The sequence below is a fragment of the Anser cygnoides genome, chromosome 11, assembly GCF_040182565.1.
Source record: "Anser cygnoides isolate HZ-2024a breed goose chromosome 11, Taihu_goose_T2T_genome, whole genome shotgun sequence".
Taxonomy (NCBI): Eukaryota; Metazoa; Chordata; class Aves; order Anseriformes; family Anatidae; genus Anser; species Anser cygnoides.
The window spans coordinates 1,678,832-1,696,501 of NC_089883.1; the positions used below are offsets into that span (position 1 = coordinate 1,678,832).

The following is a 17,670-nucleotide window of genomic DNA, read 5'->3' on the forward strand; positions in this document are numbered from 1 at the left end:
CCCTCGTTTCTATCTGCAAGACTTCCACACGGAAACTATCAAGGCTAGACTATAAAAAAAAGAAATCAGTCTACAGAAAAGCTGCAAGAGGGAGTGAAACCACCAATTCATGGAAGCTCAAGCGCCTCTGTGGCAGGCTGTAACTCCCTGCATTTGTCTAACGCAACCAAAACACTAAAAGGTTGAAGCCACCGTAAGTCAGGAGGGAAGGGAGGCAAAAGCACAGAGGAACAGCCGTAAATATGCAACGCGCTGCAGCCTTTCAGGAGGCTATTGGTTTTCATAATGAAAAACTCAGCCGTCCGCCAGCGTGGTACGCACCACGGCTTGGCAAGCAAGGCAGCACTAAAAGAATAGGTGCAAACCAATGGCAGGTACAAGTTTTATTTGCCTTTTATTACATGCCCAGGGAGACAGGGTTTCTTTGGTTAAGAAGCACTCAATGTTTACCCAGTATATCTGTGCTCATAAAGAACATTTCACAATTGCATGACCAAAGCTACACGTTCACCTAGTTGGCGATACAAACTCATTTTAATCCACTCGGAGTGCATCAATATGACGACCACACGCTGCAAATGCCACTAACAGTCAATCCAGGCCGGTTTTATCTCCTTTTGTGGGCTTCCTAAGGTCAGACGCTGTATTCATGACTTCCCCCAGCTCACGTATTTCTTCCCATGCTAGCAAAGTGAGCGCAATGCAAAGCTCAAGCTGCTGGGTGTTACTTACCTGAGCGTGCTGACGATGTGCTCCCTTGCTACTGACACGGCTGCGTATCTTCTAGTACAAACATTAGGACCCTGGAACCAGCCTCCCTCCGCTTCAAGCAACTTTTAACACCAGGAACCCCTCTCTTGCAGCGAGCAGGTCACCTGGAAACTCCCTGCAGTGCTTCGTGCCCAAAGGGCTTCCAGACAGGAGGTCCTGCATCCGCCACTGTCCCCCTGGATTTGGCTCACGTGCCCACTACCCGAGAGCACCACGACCGCCCAACTCTCTCAAACCTGACTACCCGCAGATTCAGCCAGCCTGGTGACAGCAGTGCTGCTCCGTATGCGCTCACCAATGAGTCGGAGCTCTCCCTGCAGCCCCCCGAGGCCTCCGTCTCACCCTGCAGCAGCAGCGTTACCAAATTCTCCGCGTCCATCGCTTACCGGAGACAGGAAACCCCACAGCGCCCAACGGCAAAACTCACTGGGAGAGCGGGAGGGAAGACACTAAGATCTGGCCTCACCGAACTGGCTGCTGGTAACAACAAGCAGGCAAAACTGAGGATTTTTAATACAATCACCACGTGTTAGAAGTTGCTTATGGCTGTTTTTTTTTTAATTTTTATTTTTTGCCTCCCTCACCCACTGTATGGTTTTCATTTTTAGGTGGTGGGGTAGTTGTTTTTTGTGTTTTGTTTTTTTTTTTGTTTTTTTTTTTTTTTGAGGTGGTAGAGTATTTGTTACACTACCATAAATGTGACATACCCTCTAAAACCTTGACACACACCCTGGTGCAGGGGGCTGCCCCCAGATCTCCCCTCCATCCCGTTTCCCAGTGCTCCTGCAAGAGAACAGCAGAGCAGACAGTGTGCCCAAAACGCCGCTTCAGTGCCCGAACACTCAAACCCCGAGTTCTTTTTGCTGTTGTTTTAACACGGTACGTGCCAACCCCGCCGCGTCCCGCACAGCAGCGCCCCAGCACGCTGGATGTGCTGCAGGAAGCCCGCCCGACACTTCCATCACGTTTCAGTCGGGTTTGATTTAAAGCAAGGCACATTTTTACCTTAATCCGTAACAAAAGTTTTATCGCTCTCAAGGGATTTTATCCACTAGGTGAGCTATATTAGTACTTTTGCTATTAAATAAGATTGCTGACAGTAGTAATCTTCATTCCAGGTCTTGGAGACTCAAAGGTTTTTTTCAGCCGCGCTCAGACTTAATTGTCCCTCGTGTATTTATCCCTGCAGATGGGAATTATTTTTACAGAGCTATACGCTAGCATAATTTTCATGACAAGTAATTGCAGAAATCCTAGTTTAGACAATCTCTGGATACAAAACAACACGCCTCTCAAGACAAACAGCTTACACCTAAGGCTAATTATGAAGACAATTATTTGCAGCTATTTGGGAGAGGGTCATTGCCAGACAAATTTACTTTTTATTAACCATGTTCTTATCCTTAACTAAGCCTTTCAACCGGCTGACAGAAGAGCTAATTCCAACGCAATAAACTTCAGCGGAGCCCAAGCCAGCCGCAAACACAGCTGTCCAAAGATCTGCCCGAACACAGAGTGCCCTATTATAACCTAAGCTGTAACGCAAAAAGCCTACACTGGTAGAAGAAAAAAATAAAATCAAAATATAACTTCTGCAGCATTCAACAATAGTCCAAAAGATTATCTCTTCGCTTAACCAAAAAAAAAAAACACCAAAAAAACCCAAACCCACACACAATTAGGGCCAAGAAGTTTCAGCTTCTGGAAGCCACATGGGACATCAACATACATTTATTCCTAAACCCAGTGATTTAAGTTAAAAAATATACACTTTTTTTCTTTTAAATATGCAATTAAACCAAACAATGGTTACATAAACAATTTGACTGATTGGGGATTTACAGATTTGAGTTACTAAGCGAGGGTCTGTTCAGCTGTCGTGTGTCAGCAGAACGCTAGAGAATTAAGCTCTGGTTAGTTTCTAAATATCTAAAATATCTGCCTGAAGCACATGTAGCTTTTGGAAGTCGATTCCGAAGGAGAGCTGGAGAAGAATGTACCTGGAATGCAATGAATGCACTCGCACTGCAGCAAGGATAAAGAGGCGGCTTCCTCGAGCAGCTCACAGAACCTCCTCGCAGCAGGCCACGCCACAGCTTCAAGGCTTCCATGCTTGCATTCGGTTTTGCTACTTGCTTGCAGCAGCTATTTAAGCCTGTGCTGCATCGACAGGCATTATTCCTTCATGCGTGCCAGCTAACTTCAGCATCACTTGATTAAAACAGATTATTGCCACGATTGATGCAGTTTTTTTTTTTTTTAAAAAAAAAAAACTATTTCTGTACATTACAAAACTGCAAAGAGCTCTATTCTGCACGTGCCGTAAGTTATCAGCAAGCGCTGAAGAGTTATCTGTCCACTGTAAATACTGCAAGTTTTGCTTTTGAGTTAGCTTTGTATGAGATAACACTTCAGGGTATGAAATTATACAGAGAGATGCCTAGAATAGACTTCTGTGAACTACCGTTTTGTTGTTCGGGGGTTTTCCTCCCTCATTTGCCCCATTTTCCTAGGACATAATACAAGATACAGGCTGCATCATGACTGACTTTCATACTGACATCTGAAAAAAGTTTTCATTAGCAACCATATTAAATTTGGATAACGATTTGCAGAATATTGAACAGCAGACTGAAGCCAGTGCGTAATTGATTCTCCTTTCCCTTGAAAGTAACCAATTGTGCCCCCAGAGAAGGGAAATTTAAAAACTGGAATAATCCGTTCACAGTTCTCATTAACATAAAAAATAAAAAAGCCAAAATGGCATGCGATAAAATTAGTATCTTCTATTAGATTTTAAAGCAACCCTCCTCAGAAAGCTCCTCTGTGAAAAACGCGCTCCCAGGCTTTGTAACTCCATGTCGGAGCAGCGGCTGGGAGGCAGCAAGCTGCACCACGCAGGCAGGATCCGTGCACAGCGCTAAGGACAGAGGCGGCTGGAAGCCCTTGCTCAGGCAGCGCCACAGCTGCATCAGCCTTGGCACCGTGCGCCACAAAGCAGCATCACCTCCTTCTCACCAAAGGCATGGAAACGTTCGGTGCTTTCATCTGCAAAGATGTGAGCATACAAGGGACTGCCACAACAGTAAGTCCATCAAGAACGAAAACTGGGAAAAGGAAGCTCTGGAGGAAGCAAAGACGGAAGGGAGAAGAACACGAGAATAAGAGATCAGATGAAACATCGTGTATGGGAAACACTCGGTGATTTATCTTTAAAAGATCTCCCATTCCAAAGGGAGAAACGGAACCCAAAGGAAATAAATCTCCTGACAACAAATACTTACGAAATACACTGCCCAAATACCCTATTCCCTTCTAATACTGGTCCACCGAGGATAATAATTTATTACCACTAACAATTAGTCTTAATTGTTATGGCAGAAATAAGCAGTGGAGCCAAAAGTTCCCACTGTGTCAATAAACCGAAAAACAAATATTCCATCGAGCAATCATACTGGCATCACTATAGTCTTTTTTCCTTAATTAAAAAAAAAAAAAGCTAGTCATTCTGCACATGATTTCTTTATTTTAAAAGTCTCCCATTGTGGTCTTCAGAGTCGTACATAGTAAGTATGTAAGGAAGCCAAAGCACACACTCTCTTTAAGTAGGCATATAGCAGTAACTCATCAGGATGAATTGAAAGCTTGAAGAATACTGAGAAATTCTCCTTTTCCTGTTCCTCAGAGTATCAGGTAAGGTGCACCACGCAGTGAAATATCATCTCCCCGGCTCTGCAGAGGCTGCCTAGCGCAGCTGGAAGCCGAGGAAGCCTCGAGTCCGCGTATCGGTGTTGTCAAAGCACAGCTTATTGGTACGCTCTCCTCTGCTTCGATGAGGTACTGATTTCAGGCATGTTCTAGCGAAGGAGGAGAGGGCATCAACCGGGGAACGGTCCAGCACTGGAACAGGACCAGTGACACTTACTGGAGGAATGCACGGGGCTACGCATCCGACCAGACCCGAGAGTCACCCAGTAAAGTCACTCTCACCCATCTTATGCCCTGTCTCAGCAAGGCATCTAGAGAGAAGCAACAGATCGGCAGGGTGCTAGCAGGAAAGCTGTGCCTGAACCACACGTGGCCACCCAGTAACTCCAGAGAAGGGAGTTTTCCAAACGCCGAAGAACTGCTGTCAGTCACAGCACAAGATGAAACACAAATCACAGGTCTGACTAGTTACAGAGCAGTTGAATGTACACTAAAAGCTAATTCATTCCTAACTGTAGGGACGCATTTAAAAAATGAATTATTTATTGCATGCAACAACATGACACAGAATTCACATTTACATCAGATAGAGGCAGATCAATTTTGAAGTGCCAAAATACATTTATTACTGTAGAGGCAGAATCAGTACCTGGCTACAAAACCCGTACGTCACTCGTACGAAGGCAGGTGAAGATGCCGAACTCGGCAGCTCACCTCCTGCCTCCACAGCCTCCCTGTGTCAGACTCAACCTAGTCCCCACCGAGCCAGGTTTGGGATCCCGGCTGAGTCCAGAGACGAGACGTGGATGATTTTTGCAGCGGCTGCTCCCAGCGCTACCACCACACGACTGCCAGGAATCACGGCAATTTCAGCGCGGTGGGCAGCAGCCCACCAGAGCCTGGGAAAGCCATCTCTCTAAAAGAGGCAGGGGACAAAGGCAGAGCAAGCAGGAAGCTCCGTTTTTCATAGCCCCCACGACGACTGGTTTCTTCTCACTATGCGAAAATGCAGAGAGATGATGGAATAATAGGAGAGGAAGCAGACCTTCCTGCCTTTCTTCTGCATTCAGACGAGGATAAAGAAAAGCTTCAAGTGACACCACCAGACAGCCACAGACTGCCAAGAGGCATCCAGACTCCTCACAGAGCTGACCCTAAACCCCCAACCCAACCTCACCCCGCAGAATCCGAGGTGCTGTCCTCCTGCCTCCCGGGGTTGTCTACAACAGAAAAATGAACTTTCACTTGTGTTAACTGCATCGTGTTACCTACACGCTCAGAGACGAGCACGCAGTGCTTAAGAACCCATTAGTTAGCAATGGTTAATCCCAGGACAAAACATTCAGCAGTGAGTTAGAAAGAAGGCTAAGAATACATTCCCTATGCAATATTTTCCTGGCACACACAGCGCAGATGGGGCCTATAGGAGCACTCCCTCCAAAACCATGCTGGTGCACGTTACGGGGACGTGCTACGGATCCGTGCTCAGCAGGACGAGGGACACCCCATTTCCCTGCGCCATCAGTTGGGCACACCGACACCTGCCCTGCTGCTTCATCCCTCGAGCACCACATTTTTCTTAGGATCAAAATAAGACCGAACAAAATGAATCTGTTCGCACAATAACCCCTGCCCTGCCTGGAAACGAGCTGCATGATGGAATGAAGGTTTTTATAAGCCAAGTTCCAGCCACGCCTATGATCTAAAATACATTAAAACCATTGCGAGTAAACTCCAGAAACGATCCGGCATTTAACTTGGCTTTACCCACGAGAACAGCCAGACTTGAAAGAGCTGCCTAAGAAAACTTTGATAGCGAACTGAAACTTCCACGGAAATCCTGAGCAAGTGGAAGCAGAGGGCGCGGGGCGGCCCCGCAGCACCGCCCGCAGACGCGGAGCTCCCTTCGCCCTCCCAGCCCCAGGCAGGGGGCAGGAGGGGGGACGCTGCTGCAGCCACCAAACCAGTGCCCCACCTCATTAGCCGCACTCGTCCAAATCCCAATCTGAACGGGAATTTGCATACACACCAGCCTTTTGTAGCTCATTAATGTCATCCGAGTGACTATCGGATGTCCATGAACTTGTACTCTGCCTGTCCCTTTTCACAGATACAGGTCAAAGGCAGTAAGGAAAATAAAGAGTTAGGATCTCATGGCAAAAGAGGCATCTTCTGGGTTTCAGCCCAGCATTTTAGTACAGTGTCTTCACCCCTCTGCCTCCTGACGCACTCACTCGATAGCGCATAGCTTCCACTTCCAGGTAAAGAAATTGTAAGCATCGTATTATTTCACAACCTTGCTCAGCCTCTATATCAGAAGTAAAGAGCAGCCTTGTATCAGGAAAAAAACAGTAACAAAGGCCTCAAGGAATGAAGTGGACAGTGCTTCAACTAACATTTAGCTCAAGTCCTTTACTGAGCTATGTGAATGCATGCTGGAAAACATGAGGTACATTTAAAAAAAACTTATCTAATTAACTGAACATGGGAAACAAGTTCCAACACATCTCTGCTTCCCCTTAAAACAGCTTGGCAACACCTCCGAGTTGTACATATGTTTAAAAACAACAGAATAGTGCAGGTTGAAGGAAACGATGGAAATCTACTCTGCACGTACAAACCAGGTATTCTTAGAGCATTATTTAAAAAAAAAAACACAACATAACAGTCCATAGATCCTCAGCTTGCTATTCAAAGTTCTTCTATCACCAATGTGTCCAAGTTGTCCAAACAAGAGAGGAAGAGGTCAGGCGGGGAGTTCTGCAGGGGCTATGCTGGAGCATGGAGCTTAACCCGTTCGTTAATGACCTAGAAAATGAAGCAATCAGTGGGTTGACAAAGTTGCTGACATTACGACGTGGCTGTAAGGATGAAGGCACGCTGAAGAACCACTGAAAGACCTCAGACCGAAAGCAATACAAAGCACATAAAGGGAGAGCGATGCCCGTGGAGGCAGACGGCCCTCGCTCTCCATGCGAAATGATGGGCTCCGCAGTGACCTTTCCCACTCTAGAGCAAGCTTCCGGACCCAAGATAAATAGACAGACGGAAACATCAGCTCAGCAGCAGTCAAGCACACAAATCATTGCCAGAAATTATTAGAAAAAGAAACAGAACAAGCCATAAATCATTATACGCTATGCAAATGCCTGGGTCACCCAGATCGCAAAGCGCAGGTGGCTTTGATGGGCTCACCTTAAAAAAAAAAAAAAAGTTTAGAAGCGACAAGGTTCACAGAAGGATGACAGAAGTCATCTGGCAAAAGCTAAGACTACTCAACCTTGAAAACAGAGAACGTAGGGATGTACATGACAGCAATTTATAGAGCCACAGAGCACAAGGAGAGTGGACAGGGATCAGCTGTTCAGCCTCGTCGTCCCACCAAACAGCGAGCAGCATGAAGCTCAAACGAGAAGACTCGAGACGAGAAGGGCCTTCACGCCCCCAGCAGCAGAACAACAGAAACGCCTGTCAAAATGCTGGGAACAAAAAAGCAGCTTGTAAAGGTTCGGGAGGAACCCGTACGAGCACTGGGGAAAGCCCTGCCACAGCTTGCCCCGCTCGCAGCCCCCAGCAGGTTCAGAGCACTGAGCCTGGGAGAGGGGAATTATTTCTCATGCTCGTCCCTCTTTCGCCCTTCCCTAGACATTCACTTCTGCAAGCTGTAAGGAGACAGCATGGGGCTAGCTGTACACTCGGCCTTATATTCTTAAACTTCTGTTTATAACCCATGCCTATTTTTAGCCATTTCCAAGTGACACTGTCAAGAGCTCTCAAAAATGCTACTTCTCAACTGAAACAGTCGAGTTTTAGCAACAAAGAGGTAGAAGCGAAAGTTCAGAACTGCATGAAAACCTGGGTGTACACCCCTTAGAAAAATATTATCCCAAGTACTTGCAATTCAACCCGACAATAGCTCTGGTACTTGATTAAAAAAATTTGAAGTCCTGCCATCAAGTGGCCTCAGCAGATTCACTGCGGAGATACTGCTAAATCAACATGGAAGCGAAGAAAAAGAACAGCTTTGTTTCTGTTCCACTGCTCAAGTTCCTACATTTTTCGTTTTGGTGCAATATATTTATAGGTGTACTAACAACTCCATAGATAGCCTGAGCAGAGCTGTCTCCAACAGATTTTTCAATAAGCTGAAAAAAATCTACACAAATACTTGGACTCTTTCAAAGACTCTTATTTTGCACCAGGGAAACGAGATACAACATCTGCAAAAAAGTGAGATCATTTTGTCAGGGGAGTCTCAAGAAACTGTTTTCTGACATATTCATTCCTCATACTTTCTCATCCACACAACTTTTTACGGCACACTTCTGCAGCTCAGATTACGAGCTTTTACCTGAACCAAACATATTATCCCTATCGGATTTAACCTCTGCTTTTTGTCTCTTTTGTGTTTTTTTTTTTTTTTTTTTTTAAAAAGGCTGCACCCATGCTAAATTGCCAAGCAAAACCAGGCTCACCGCTATTTCCATCCTACGTTGCATTTTGCCTGCTAGCAAGCGCTGTTTTCAGTTGAAGAGCCTTATTAAGTTCAGACCCTACTGCACAAAGGGAGCGGAGGAACATCTTGCAGAAGACTATAAATGAGGTTAAGCAAGAGGTTTCGGCTCTGAATGATTCCCAACTGACCGTCCCACCCTAGGTGAGGGTAAATTTCTTTGTGTGGCAAGAGAGTGGAAGCAAGCTCTCTGCTCACCCAGCAAGCAAGCCAAGAAGCTGTTCTAAAGATGTTCTGAAGAAGGAAACCACGTTTGCCTTGCTGAACAAACTTCACCACATCCACGCAGTCTCTGCGCTGCTGCACAGCTTCACGCGCCATCCACATCAAGTGATGGATTTAAGATGCTCCTTTTCCTTCTCCCTTAATTATCACTCTAATTCCTGTATAAATCTCTCATCTATCATCTCCTATAGACATAAAGGTCAAGCTCAGGCTGACCTTTGGGCTAGTTCTGTACCAGCTTTGCATTTCTTTGCTTCACTTGTGCTAGATGAGCCCCGTAATACTCACCTCCTGCTGCCGCCTGCCTTACTCACCAGTAGACTGAGGCACCTCCTTAGTCTCCGGATGCGGTGCTTGTTTACAGAGGCTCTGGTATCCCTCCAGTACATGCTAAGGGACAGAAGATAACAGCAGGGACGTGGCATCCCTAATCCCAGCAGGAGAATAAGATTAAGCAACTAGCTGAGAAATTCTTGGATCAATAAAACTGTAACAGCCACAGCCGTATCAGCAAAGGAGTAAGAACAGAAACGACGATAAAGGCCCGTATCACAGCACACAGTGAGCAACGGTGTAACGTTACCTGGTTTAATTTGGTCCTGACTGCTACTGAAAATTTTGGAAGATCTGAGCAAGTCTGGATAAGCCAGCACCTCCCATCCCATGCATCCTCCTCTGTATATTCTCAAAGGTTTTAACATCCTCCACTTTTTGTCTTGCCCCAAAGCTTCTAATTTATTCTGAAATAGCCACAGGTTTGGCAATGACGGTAGTTGTTTGAAATAGCTTTGATAGCATTGAGTTAAGCTACAGAAATGAACACCCTTTTGTAAAGTACTTGAAGTCCTTTCTTCTCCTCACCCCCCCATCATTTTTACTAGCAAAAGAATCTACTTTTAAGAAGAGCATTTATTTTCATGAAGGTACTATATTCAATTTTTGCATTGTAAAATCCAGCTAGTTTCACTTCAAAAAGCCCAAATCCACACTCCACGCACTTACTGGTCTACACAGAGCTGGAATAGTGACAGAGCAACGAGACGATCAGTACCTGAGCTTGACGGAGGACTCCAAAGCTGCTCGAGCACGTCCCAGCAGCCACCCAAACAACACAATTTCCCTTTTATCTCCTGTTAAGACCAGGACAAACACTTCTGATTCTTGCAGGCACATCTGTGTGTTACCCAACGGTGAAGTTCCCACTTACCGCGGACAGCCCGAGCTGAGGCAGCTGGACTGCAAAGCGCACACAGTAAATATCGACAACTCTTTAACATAAAACCACATCCACATTCTTCATGGAACTCACAGCTTTCTTAAGACTTATTTCTTTTTATGGAGGCCAATAAAGCAGAGACTTCCTCTAGAAGGGCACCTGTAACGTCTTACATCAAAGCAGAAGTTTCTGAAGTGGAAGCACAGCAGCAAACAAACGTTTCCGAGACAACTCGATGCCTGCAGGTAGCACGCCCTCCCCGTGGAGCCGAAGGGCCAAACACCAGGATCATGGTGTAAGAGAAGAGCTGCAAGAGACCCGATCCGTTTCCCAGCCACGAATCCCCTGAACAACGGGCAACCCCGAGGCCCCACAAGCAACCCTTCCAAAGCACTGAGTCAGAGCAAGACAGGTACAAGTGCCCCAAAACCAGCTGCTGCAGGGGACGGAGCCCAGCGGCCACGGGGCTCAGGACCAGGGAAGCGCAGCAGGGGCCGGGGTATCCCAGAACAATTACAGCAGCGCTCAGGTCTCAAGCGTTCAGAAGCTCCCTTTTGTTTTTCACTATAATGGCACTAAAGAGAAAAATGATCAGATGTTGATTTCTACAAGGAGAGATGACGGGAAACAAAACCCGCCGTGCCAAGCACATTAGCGACAGGTCTGCGCTTATCTGTGTGCTCCGCACAAGCGCGGGTCGGAGTCTGAACCATACCGATCGTCTGCCGCCCTACAAATACCCCCGGTATCTGAAGACATCTTCAACATCTACATGCTGCTTCAAGGGATGCTTTTAAATATTGCTCTTCTGTGGCTGATCCATACCCATCCTCACCAGCAGACAAGCTGTCCTCAGCCTCTCCAATACCTAGGGTGGCACTTTTCCCTTTTTTAACGGCATAAAGCTAAACGAAGTGCCTTTTTACCTGCTCATTTCTTACCACCTAAGCTTTTTAACCGTGATCACTACATACCTTTGCAACCCAAACCAACCAGAAGCCCACTACTCTGACCGACTGGCTGTTGTACCTCTCCTCCTCCTCACAAGTGGCAATAAATAAGAACTCTATTTGCACAGCCTAGAAATACTTCCAGGATGGCCCCTAGCGCCTGGGAGGGGTTTGTACGAGAAATGTGCTGACACCGTATTTACGTGTGTACAATAAGCAATCTGTTTTTATCGGCCATAAAGAAGTGTTATGGATTGGGAATCTGACAGCTAAACAGTGATGCACAGCTGCCAATTTTACTCGTCTGATATCTGCAATTCCAGCACTGAAGACCAAAAAACACAGAAAAAAGATACTTAGACCAAAATACAGTTAAAAATACAATTATAGTGGCACACGCCAAATTATAGGAACGAAAGTAACGTAATCCGTGGACTCACATAACAATGAAAAGTGGATTATATTGCCTTTAATCACAGAAGCACGCAACCCCAGCAACTTATAAAAGGATTAAGCAAAAATAGCTCATAATACAGAAGAGTAAAATTCTAATTGAACGCTGAAATAGGTAGCTTATGCTTATTAGCATTGACAACGTAGTCTAGCACAAACGCATTTCCATACCAGAGATCCACTTGGCACCACCACCACCCCCACCTGAAAGCCAGGCAGCTGGCCGCTCCCCTCACCGAACTGCTCCCCTGCATTTAGGGGAGGGGTATTTCCCAACCGCACGCTTTTAAATGGCTTGTTTTCATCACCATTGTGTGGAAATGCTATTATGAATTTTCATTCAAACTCTTGGCTCACTTTTTTTTTTTTTTTTTAAAAGTATAAATTGTGTCTAACAAGAAACACACCAGGGATCTCTTCAATCCCCAAAGGCACTTTCTTAAAAGGAGAGAGAACAAAGGAGAAAACCTCCCAGCATGTGCTTTCCAAACCAGCTTCTTAGGACAGTATCAAGAATGACAATACTGGAACATTAGCTTTTCTTTTTCATTCTTTGATCCATGTATAATTGAATTGATTATTGCAAACTGTGTAATGATTTCCAAAAGACTTGAGTAGAAGGCAAAGATCACAACAATCTAATAACCAATTTAAGGAGATGTAAGAAATATTGAAGGAAAGATTTAATCACTCAAGTATACTCCTTCCAATTAGAAAGAGCTTTAAATAGCTTACCTTGAGATAAATTAGAGTCTGTATGCAATTATACAGGAATAGTAATTAAGATCAGGAAAATTCACATATGTCTCTGCCTATAGTTAGGAAGGTAATCCTAAGAAGAACAGACTTTCCAGTTACCTTGTTTCATCAACAATAATGAAAACATATTGGTTCAATTAATCCAAAACTTCGAGAGTACCAAGGAATTCAGCAACCTCACAAGTCTGGGATCTGCAAAGTACGTTTGATCTTATCTCATTTTCTTCTTTTTCCAGCAGGACAAACATTCTCAAACGGGGCAAAACGCTGAAACACTCCTGATCATGGCAAGAATACATTACAGGAAACATCATTTTGTGATTTAAAATCGTGGCAAGCAAGAACGACTGCTATTTTTCCTCGAGGAAGCAAGACCTTTTATTTTACCTTGTGCATTTGACATACAACACGTGTTGTATGTCATTCTCCTATTTACACACGTCCACTACACCCACACGTTACCCCACGGTTCTTGACACAGGAAGACGAGAAAGTTTTAGAGACAAAAATTTGACCAAGTTTCTCTGACAAACTTTACCTTGCCCAGCCAAGTGAGTTGCCGTGCAGCTCTTACCTTTGATTTTAGTTTTAAAGGTCACTAGATCTAAAATCAATGCCGCTCGCTAATTGATCAGAAGAGAAATGTGGAAAGATTCTACCTAAGAAAATTAAAATAATGAAAGGAATTCGCCGTTCATTCTTCAAATAGCAGAGCCTTTATCACAAACCCTCTCCTAGTTACGTCTCCTTTCAACATTCAAAACCCAAAGAATGTAGAAGTGCGCTTTCTGGGGATGTACTCCTGCCTGCGAATACCTCGGAGCTGGGTGCAGCAGGTAACAGCTCTCCATTAGCCTCGTTTTTCCAAGGATCACCCACCTCACCCAGTGCCCGATAACCCAGCTGGACTAATTCTGGAAAGCCCGGTATGTGACAGCCACATCTCTGGGCAGAAGCATCACGCCCCCCATCTTTTCCTCACACCCCAGGCAGGCACACATCCACACGCCTCTTTTAATTTGTACAGACTAGAGAAAAAATGCATTCAGGCCCCTCCACGCTGAAGTCTTTCAAGTAGGGATTTACGAACTAACTTTTTTCCCCCCTTATGTAAACTGCCAAGCCCTCATAGCTACCAAAAAACATCTTTTCACGGAACGCAGAGCTACCATCCTACAGTCCCAGCTTGCAAGTACCACTAAATATCCTGAGCAGCGAAGCGAAATTGAAAATAAACTAGTCAGCTTGACATTTACCCTTCAGCTCCCTGAGGTAGCAACAGTAGTTTAAAAAAAAAAAAATCATAACTTCCCTCCACTGGTTCTCGAGAAGCGGGTTTCAGAAAGAGATCAATAAATAAGTCAGGGATGACAAGCGGACTCAAACACACTTCTAGGAGAGCTCTAACTGCAGAGGGAGAGCAGGACGGGCCTCTCCTCTCCGCCGTGCTGGCAGACAGCTCTGCAACACGTAGATGGACGCAGAGCCCGGCGGCCCTGCGAGGGACGAGAGGCTTCATATTTCAAAGCTCCCGAGATCAATAAGTTGTTGATTTTCATAGTAAAACCATGCCTTTTAGCACTGTCCATGGACCACCATCCTGCCACCTTATCGCATATTAAAAGAAAAAACTTCATCCCCTAGTTCCTGCCTCTTCTCGCTCCACTCAGGTCAGCCTTGCTCATAAAGGCATCGCGCGTACCCAAACCGGCTATTGTGCACCGAAAGCTCTAGAGCCAGCTACCAAAACAAACTACTCCACTTGGCATGCCAAGATTAACAAAAGTTTAACGCTGGAATTAAATCTCAACCCTTTATCCCATTATGTGGGAAGCATAATTTAAAAGAAAAAAAATAAATCTCGGGGGCAACATACCCTGCAAGACACCCTGAAAAACAAAGAACAGAGGAGGAATTGTAAGCGTTTGTCCTGACCTGGCAGACACAGACCCCAAAAAGGTGGAACACGCACAGAATATTTCTACTTCTTTACATCCTGCCGGCTCTACAAGCACCTCAAAATGAAAGCACAAGGACCTCTGGTGCTGAGAGTTTCTAGGGAAAGACAAAGGGTTCCCTGCTCATACTTTATAGGTTCTGAAGTCCGTGCTATGTTTGGTACGCTTCTGATCTGCGCGTCTTCTGTCACACTAACTTTAAGGCTCCCAAAACGAAGCCCTCCTGCCGAATAGCGACCCTGCGACAACCGCAGTGAAATTCTCAAACTTTCCAACACATGCGTGCAAGACAGAGCCCGCACCCCCGCCTCGCCAACGCAAAGCGACTGGAAAGTTTTGCTTTTTTTTTTTAATTTTCTTTTTTTTTTTCCCCCCTCGCACAGCGTGTCTCCCCCGCCACCCACCCCGCTCCAAGTCCCTGACGAGCCGCATCCTCTCCTCCATCCCCGGCCGGCTCCTACCGAGCCTCCGCCGCCCAGCGGGGCGGCCCCCGCCAAGTTTCACGCATTTAGGGCAGAAATAACTTCGCTCCGGGGCGTTTAGGGCACAAATAACTTTGTTTCGGGGCGTTTATGGCAGAAATAACTCCGCTCTGACACCCCGCCGGGGGCTGCCCACCACCCCACCCCCGGCTCAGGCCGCCTGTCAGCGCCCACCGGCCCCTGCCCGGAGGCTTCCCCCGGCCCGGGGCCGCTCACGGAGCCCCCCTGGAAACTTTACGGGGATACCGGGAGCGGTGCCGGTGTCCCCCCCCAACACCCCGCCACCCCCTGACCAGCCGCCCTCGGGGGCTCCCGGCCGCCGCCCTCGCCCCGGTTGCCCGGCCCGGCCCGAGCCCAACCTCCCCCTCCGCCCTCCACACCCTGCCCGGAGCGACTCAGGCACTGTCCCCCGTCGCCACCACCGCCACCACCACCACCACCGGCGACAGCGGCTCCCCGCGCGCGGGGGGCACTGCCCGGCAGGGAGCGGAGGACAGCTCCCTTCCTTCCCCGCCCCGCTCCGTCCCTCAGCCCCCGCTCAGCCGGCAGGGCCCTTCCACAGCCCCCCCGTCCCCCCGGCGGGGCAGCTCGGCCGGCAGCGGCTCGCTTCGCCCCCCCCACGGGGCACGGAGCGGGGACGAAGCGGCCGCGGGGGGCTCGGCGGGGGGACTGGCGCTGCGCTCTACCTTTAGTTCCGCACTGTCCGCCATCTTGCAAGTCCGGGCGCAGGCGCAGTGAACCCCGCCGGGACACCGCCCCCCCCCCCCCCCCCCCCCCCCCCCCCCCCATCCCCTCCCCGCCTTGCCTCGCCGCCCCCCCGGCGGCACGCAGCGTTTGAATCGCGGCGCCATTTTGTGCCTCCCCACCGGGGGGGCGGCCATCGCAGCACCCCCCGCCCCCACCTCGCCGCACACCGTCCCCTCCTGGGTGCCCGCACTCGGTGCTGGGGTCTGTGGAAGGAGGCCGATGAGCCCCCCGCCCCCCCCCAGCCCCTCGGGCAGAGCACAGTGCGGAAAGTTTCCCCCCCACACACACACCCCGGCAATGCAGCCCGCCCCCCCGGTGCCGTGAGGGGCGCTGAGGGCTCCCCGGGCTCTCCTCAGAGGCGCCGGGCAGAGCCTTTCCCCCCCGCGCCCCCGGGGTGCTGGGGCTCCCGAAGCGGAGCACCGGAGGGGAGAGGTGGATACGCGTTCCTGCAGTTATAAGTTGATTAAAATTGGAATTCGCAACTCCGCTTCCTGCTACTTAATCGGCGGCTTTAAATGCCTGAGGAGTGAAACAACCCGGGGCGAGCCGGGGAGCCCAAAGCCTGGCGGCCGAGCTGCGGGCTGAGGGAGCGGGGTGCCCTGCTGGGGCTGCCCTCCGTCCCCCAGTACCTGGATCCAAAAACAGGGGACACGATCGTTTTATTTTCCTGAGCCACTGCACAGGAGGTTTGGGGAATCGGTACAAGCTTCCCTGGGTTTTTCTCTTAAATCGCAAAAAGCGACGAGTGCCTGCTGTTCGCATCTTTTTAGGAAGGCCTAAAGAACCAGAGCAGAGCTTTAAGATCTGTAATTGACCATGTCATATCATTTTGGGGTAGAAGCTGTACAACAGCACACCAGATAATATAGAGGGGAAAATACACACCAGAAATGCTGTCTGACAAGATGACTGCAGCAGTTGTGAAGTCAATCGGCTTCAACGCTAGCATCTGTCATGCACCTTACCTCGATTCGGCTGCCTTCTACTTGTGGCTTACTCTGTAATTACTGATCACCATGACACTTTCTCCACTTGGCCTTCACCTCAGAGTATAGGATGAAAAAGTTTTCTGGAACACAAGGTCAATATTGTACATCCTTTTAAGTGTGCGATAGAGACCAAATTTGCTAGTTTTCCATAGCTTCTATAAAATTCATCATCATGCATTCAGAAAGCACTCACATTATCTGCATTGCCAGATATAAAAGCATTAATGTCTCCACTCTACAGATTGAAGAAAGCATGCTTGAGGCCACACAGGGAATCAGTGGTGAAGAGATTACCACTCATGATTATTACTGAATTATAATTTATATCTCCCATATGACCTGAATAGTTAGCCACAATTTAAAATTAGGCAGTTTCCACTGAGGGAAAAATGTGATAGCAGTATCAAATATCTTTCTACTAAGTAGCTTTTTGATACCATCCTGTTATCGGTAAGAATATAGGCGAAGTCCTGTTTCTCTGAACAAGGGAAAACAACCTCCATCTCTTCACAAACATTTAATTTCTAAGCATTTCATCCAGAAACATTACCTAGCTTGGTCTCAAGACCAGATTGACAGAAAGTCATTTTTTGACTACTCTGGTACCCCACTTTCTTCTCCAGGTCATGTGTACATCCCATTTCTGTTGCAGATACGCCAAATATCCACCATTTTCATTGATTTCTTTTACCATTTTTGGTGTTCAGCATTGGCATATTGAATAAAACATTCAGAAAATGAGGAGCAATTAGCAAAGGCTGATAAGTGATACTCAGATACTCTGGCTTAATACTGCATGTAATGAAGAGTTATCTTGGTGTCTAAAAGGCTGGTTTGGGGAAGGGGGAGGGCGCTAGGCAAGATATCTAAAAAAATAAAAGTCAGATGACTACCCAGTA

The 17,670-nt window shown here is 47.3% G+C and overlaps 1 protein-coding gene across 3 annotated transcripts in view; it reads right to left on the reverse strand.

Moving 5' to 3' along the window:
- PIAS1 (protein inhibitor of activated STAT 1) overlaps positions 1-15,805 on the reverse strand; it is a 55,840-nt gene extending 40,035 nt beyond the window's left edge. Inside the window, exon 1 of one of the 3 annotated variants that reach the window (XM_048046224.2) lies at positions 15,722-15,805. In XM_048046224.2, the coding sequence (XP_047902181.1) occupies positions 15,722-15,745 (24 nt within the window). In that variant the 5' untranslated portion in view covers positions 15,746-15,805. Of the gene's footprint in view, positions 1-15,415; positions 15,663-15,721 lie in introns of those variants that run through there. The other 2 variants (XM_067003989.1, XM_048046225.2) reach the window with 2 other exon arrangements.
- Between the last annotated feature and the right edge of the window lie 1,865 nt (positions 15,806-17,670).